The sequence below is a fragment of the Ascidia mentula genome, chromosome 3 (assembly GCF_947561715.1).
Source record: "Ascidia mentula chromosome 3, kaAscMent1.1, whole genome shotgun sequence".
Taxonomy (NCBI): Eukaryota; Metazoa; Chordata; class Ascidiacea; order Phlebobranchia; family Ascidiidae; genus Ascidia; species Ascidia mentula.
This window is the reverse complement of record NC_138568.1, coordinates 16,951,054-16,957,302: the sequence shown is the minus strand read 5'-3', so window position 1 is coordinate 16,957,302 and position 6,249 is coordinate 16,951,054. Positions and strand designations below refer to the sequence as shown.

Sequence of the window (6,249 nt, the reverse complement as noted above, 5' to 3'; positions counted from 1 at the left end):
TGCAATGCCAAAATGACTCTACTCAAATTAATGTCAAGCTTTCCAACACTTACACATGGTAAAAATGTCCATGTGTTGGATGGCATCTGACGTGGACAACGAGTCTGGCTAAATTATCGTGTAACCATGGTACATAAAATGATGACACACAAAATGCAACTGAAAAGCATCTCGGCTATAATATAAACAAGTAAACCGCAAAACGGGAATGCGGAAACGATCCAAAATGATTCGTGAATTTTTATTCTTCGGTTCGGGCAGCTTAGATCTTGTGTCGAAGATGTTACTTCATGTGTTTCATTAAAAAATATGTCATTTGAAATATTATTTTGTGATCGAATTACTCTGCCATCACAAGTTAAATAGCATTCTAAACAAAAAAGGTACGCGTGACGTCAAAAACAAGATTTGTTTTTGTAAATTGGCTGACTTCATATTTTCCACATACTAAATGCAAGGTTTATTTACAGGGTGGTTTCTGCTTCAACCACATGTAAGTTTTCTCGGTTAGCAACCACAGCCATATTTTCCTGTTGCTCTACTTCTGGTTGACGGCCGAAAACGGCACGTAAGCCATCACGGACTCTATCATAAAGCAGTTTCGGGGCGTTGGAATAGATGAGGGGATTTAGAGAGCTGTTGATGGGGAGCAGGATAATTGCTGACACAGCATACATGACTGGAGGCAAAGGGACTCCACCGATGTTCAAAAATGCCGCGATCGAAATTGGAACCCAGCAAAGAAAATCGGTAATTATCAGTCGAAGGATTTTCTTTTGCATTTCTGCCGAAACAATTTGCATTATTGGAATATTATATATGCAAAGAGAAATGTGCTTACCTTTGTTTTGTGTTGCCGCCCTTCCATCTATTGGTCTCTCGTTCACTTGCCTGGCACTGGCAGTTGACTTCTTGTAAATCCAAAAATATGTAATTGCCACAAACATGAAAGCCAGGAAGTTGAGAGTAATAATAGCGATTGAATATCCCCATGCCTTGTCAATTGTTGTTACATAAAGTTTGCTGATGCAAACGCTGCTGCTGCTATAATATCTGCGCATAAAAATTTTGTGTCATCATAATTAGAAATTTTGCGCGAATGGAAACAAACCCCAAATATCCAGAAATGTGAAATAACTCGGTGTAATTGTAATCCTTAAGAATATCCATAAAATCCATCCAGGAATTAGCATCATTTACTCGCATGAGGGTAGTGTCGAGTACTTGGGAATCGTAGCTTTGGAAAGTTACAAATCGATCCAAGAAGTTATTCATGTCTGTGTATATAACGCTAGTGTAATTTAAACTAGTTTGAACATCGACATCTACGACAATATCTTACTAGAAAAGTCGACTGCAACATTGTCAAAAAACGGATTCTCATTCATCCAAGCTTTGGTTTCAAACAAATGTTGAAGTTTAGTTGTGAGTGGAATAAAAGCAATTGTAAACGAGAATGCCCAAGAGAGAATAATGGAAAGGATGACTGTTTTCAAATCCGGTTTCAAGGATGCATTAAATGGCTGAAACACAGGAGAACATTAACGTGTTTTCACTAAAAGCAATAGGTTTTCAAGCCCGTCGATCCCTTTAAATCGAGGGACGGAGAATGTAGTTTTCTGATCAATTCCATCCTGCTGGAAATTTTATTCGGAAGATCTCCATTAGAATGGGAATCTAGCTATATCTGTCGCAGTGATATAAAATAAGTTTCCGGAATGATATACGCGGATTCGCAGTTTTTATAACATAATATTTGTCAGTACTATAACAAACCAATCTTTATGTGCGTTGTCATAAACGTTTGGAAAAATGCGCCACCGTCTAACCAAAGTTGGCATAACTTGCTCGACCAAATACAACTGTTCTACTCACGTTTTTCACAGCATACAGGCGGAACATGGTCAATAAGACCATTGTAAGCACAGATGTTTCGCTTGAAAGCAAAACCAATACACCCATTGTAGTGCAACTTCCGCTTGATCGCCAAATAAGGTCGTTGGCGCAATAATTTCCGGAGTATCTGACACTAGCGGCTCCCAGCATGATCAGATAAACTCCCATGAGTAGATCGGAAACGGATAGATTCAAAACGAGCAGATGGTTTGTGCGAAACGAAGCAGATTGTGATTCTGTCGTTACCAGAGCTTTGCTTTCCATCACAATGACAACCTCAATAACAAAGTTTTAAAATTTTGAAACAGATTATTTCACTGTAAAGTCAGGCCCAAAAAAACTAAAGTAATTTTACCAAATTTCCGACAATGGCGAACACCCCCATTATCCATACAATAGCTCGCAGAAATGGGTTTGCAATCAACTCGTATCGTGATGAAAATATGTTTTCGATGATAATTTTTGTTTTTGTGGGGCACTCGTCTGACCAGTCTGTGCAGTCGCCCACTCCATTGAATTTCTGTGAAACACAAAACGAGAGAACGAAAAGAGAAAGGCAAACTATCCGCTGCGTTGCACCTACTTAAGTATAAAAGCTTTCTTATTTTGAGTTTACCTTTTCCTTCTTGACGAAGAGTGGTTCTTTGTTTTCGCAATAAAATCTTCCGTCATTTGTGCAGTTTATTTCGTCACTTTGATCATCGCAGTTGATTGTGAGGTCACAAACAACCGATTCGTGGACAGAAATCTGGAGTTTATAAAACATGTTTATTTCGTTTGTGTCACAGAGAAACAAACAATTCGAAACTGCAATAGTATTTGGTATCATTATGCATTACACTTATGCATTATTAAAAAATCTCTTTAGAGTTAACACGAGAACAGTTGGACACTGTAAGCGATTTTGGCAACGGATATTTTTACTTTAGCTCCATTTGACGTTGGACAGTAGAATCGTCCTTTCTCTGTGCACATTACTTCTGGATATTCGTCACTCTCATCCTGGCAATCGATAAAACCGTCGCAGACTTTTGACATAGGTATATTGAGATAAAGTCCGTCTTTTGTGTCGCAGTGTTTGCGGTGTTTGCAAAGTTGAAAAACTTCATCGTGCGTAACGTTTTGATCTAAATGAAGAACCCTACCAGGGCAGTCCCGTTTCCCATTGCAAATTTGTGAGAACGGAATCCACCTCCAACTTTTCCTTTCCTATGAAAAACACATCTCTACGTGTTATGTTGTTTTGCGAACGACATGTTACTCATGCTGGAAGGAATATTTATGGTTTCATTTTTAGCAAATCTTTTTAATATTGTAAGGCTTGTCCAGATTTCGTGGTTGTCTGTTACTCGAAGTTTCGTTACTTGAACCTTTATCGAAATACAAAAACCTGTGCAGAGCGAGGCAATGGACCATTGTCCTTAGCATAATTGCCACCGACGTACTAACAAATTTTCTAAATTCGTCGGCACGCCTCAACACAAACATATACATGAACTATACACAAGTTACACTGTCTGATTATCCATCCAACAGAGCACGTGACAGAAAACCTTTCGTTAAATTGTTTAACTCATGCATTCGAGAATGTGTTGCCTTAATGTGATTGTGTTGGTCGCGTTCATGTCGTTCCGAAGTCACGTGATCGACTCAATGTGGCACGAGTAACCGAAATTGTTAAACGCATATATTTTAAATTGAAGTTTATGCAACAAGTTAGTTGGTATGCTGCATTGGTGTATAAGCCTACTAAGGAACGTTACCAAATAAGTCTGTTTTCTTGTAAACTCAATTTCGACAAAAAAAAGTTGTTTCACTTACGTAACACATTCCTCCAAATTCTATGGCTTGATGTGGTTCGCAGAGCCAAAAGTCAGGAAAACTGAAAATATTTGCCCGTCTGTAAAAAACATAAAAAATAAAATAAAAAATATGCGTGTTCTCCACTGAAGCAAAAACTTCACCCAGTGCTGTTTTCCTTTGCATCGGACGAAAAGTAAGCAAACGTTTACATTATTTTTTCCTCTTATTAAAATCAACCAAGAATCTCAGTGAATTCTCGGTGATTGTAAGAAATATAGGTAACATGCAAATTTTGATACTTCTATATCGACTTTCGGTAAGTGAGGTGTGGAGAAAGGCAGTGAACAATTTTATGCAACAATCAAACCAGTCAACTTGCTTTCTCTATTGGTCATCATTTTTGAAATTAGGGTTGCGTCAAATTGCTTTCAACGACCTTACCTAGGCTGCTAATATTGGTGTCGAGAGCGTCATTATTTACACAGTACTTGTTAAGTGTTGTGGAAAGCGTTAGTTTTGATAAGCCTTAGCTTGGTAAAACTGAATGCATCTTTATGATGTTTGTGTCCTTTGATGGTTTTCGACATTAACCTTTCAGAGCAATATGAGGTCTCTCACTTTGAATATAGCGAGGAGATTTAAAACGAGGCAAAATTTTATCATTATGCGAACAACGAATCATTTTTCAGTGGAATTTTCGTGTCGCTTTAGCTGTTGACTTGCCACAACCCAGCCTATTCTGTTTAATTGGTTAACCTGCGTTACATGGAATCCACCGTTATCGTTAAAACCCAATGTTAAATGCCGAATTCGCAACCCCACGATTATCTTAAAGTTTCATTACTTACAAAAATGACTTGCCACACTCGATTTTCCCAGATTGACAAAAACATTCATCACTTTTATCAGGGCAATTAATGACGCCGTCACAAACGTTTGATCTTGAGATGATCATGGGGTCGTTTGTACATTGGAAACATAACCGATGATTAAATGTGTGAGAACTACGAACATCCCTGAATAAACAAATATCCCATGACTGATATAGATACGGAACTGTCATAATGTTACTGTTGCAGAGTGTAACTAAAAATCGTACTATATTTCTGTCGCAAAGTTTTTTTACAAAACACATTAGCGGAAATACCTGACGTCTCCAATCTCAGAGGTGTAACACAAATCCGATTTATCGTCACAATCGGCAATGCCGTCCCAAAGAAACATTTGCGGAAGATTGCAATTCCTGCCATTCCGAGCACACTTGAATCCATGTTCGCCAATCGGGCGTTGGAAAGCTGATGGGCAGTCATTGCAAATATCGCCATCACAAACAGTCGAACGTTTCAAACAACCTAAATTCGGACACTGGAAATGGGAGGGACAGAGGTACTCACATGGGGAATTCCCCAAGCAATGAGCAAGCTTGTCGCAGATTTCATTTTTTGAGTTACAGGAAATTTTGGTTTGATCCATTGTGTTGTAACAGACTCCATCATTGTCGAAGCAATTGCAACGTGGCATTGAACTAAATAATTGATGGTTAATTTGCATCACCAAAACAAACGGCTTATTTAAACTACCCAAAATACTCGTTAATGTTATCCCCGCATTGCCGAGGTGTTTTCACATTGCAACTGCATTCATCGCTCATATCAGGGCAATCAATGACGTCATCACAAACACTTGACCTTGAGATGATCATGGGGTCGTTTGTACATTGGAAACATAACCGATGATTAAATGTGTGAGAACTACGAACATCCCTGAAGAAACACAAGTTCCATGACTGACAAAAATTTAAGAACGGAATTGTCATATATGTGCAAAAAAGCCATATTATTGCAAAGCTGCAATTGTCATATTTTATTGCAACGTATAAATAGAAATCGTACTATATTTTTGTCGCAAATTCGTAATACACTGACAAAATTACTCGACACACATATCAAATTATTACCACATCTAAGATAGTTTTAACAACATACATTAGCGGTTGTGGAAATACCTGACATCTCCATTCTCCGAGGTGTAACACAAATCAGATTTATCGTCGCAATCGGCAATGCCGTCCCAAAGAAACATCTGTGGAAGATTGCAATTCCTGCCATTCCGAGCACATTTGAATCCATGTCCATTATTCCAGTGTTGGAAAGCTGGACAGTCATTGCAGGGATCGCCATCACAAACAGTCGAACGTTTCCAACAAGCTGAATTCGGACATTGGAAGTGGGAGGGGCAGACGTCGCACATTGTTTTTCTAAAACATTGGATATTTCTTTTGCAAAACTCCTCTCGTCGCAGGGCGCATGCTTGATTTGAACGTGGTTTATCGTTCCTGTGTTTGCACCTGCATCAAAATTATAGATGTATTTGCTCATGCAATAATGTATACGTGAGCTTTGTATGTTTGTAAATATGAAGAGTCGAAGTAACTGACATTCTGTGAATTTTAGTATTGGCTTGAAATAAACCAAATGCCTAACTTATAACGCACGACGGGTATGCAGCGGTTGAATGGAGTTGTGGGAATAACAATACGAAACAAATGGA

General features: G+C 38.5%; 1 protein-coding gene across 1 annotated transcript; it reads right to left on the bottom strand.

The window, feature by feature from the left end:
• Positions 1 to 464: 464 nt before the first annotated feature.
• LOC145895797 (uncharacterized) lies at positions 465 to 5,781 on the bottom strand. Its single transcript, XM_082984581.1, has 13 exons — positions 5,705 to 5,781; positions 5,289 to 5,462; positions 4,847 to 5,224; positions 4,548 to 4,715; positions 3,718 to 3,796; positions 2,821 to 3,105; positions 2,513 to 2,644; positions 2,252 to 2,416; positions 1,876 to 2,172; positions 1,343 to 1,523; positions 1,112 to 1,277; positions 842 to 1,053; positions 465 to 784 (listed from the first exon to the last, which is right to left on the bottom strand). Exons 1-13 carry the CDS (start codon positions 5,779 to 5,781, stop codon positions 465 to 467), a joined length of 2,634 nt encoding a protein of 877 aa, XP_082840707.1.
• Positions 5,782 to 6,249: the final 468 nt, after the last annotated feature.

What these genes read in the sequence shown, in the direction of transcription:
- LOC145895797 (XM_082984581.1), bottom strand. Translation starts at nt 5,781, where the DNA reads ATGTTTCTTTGGGACGGCATTGCCGATTGCGACGATAAATCTGATTTG. An exon ending in TCGCCATTGTCGGAAATTTG is followed by an intron (nt 2,173 to 2,251) that starts GTAAAATTACTT and finishes TTTGTTATTGAG; the next exon opens with GTTGTCATTGTGATGGAAAG. An exon ending in GGCGGCAACACAAAACAAAG is followed by an intron (nt 785 to 841) that starts GTAAGCACATTT and finishes TTGTTTCGGCAG; the next exon opens with AAATGCAAAAGAAAATCCTT.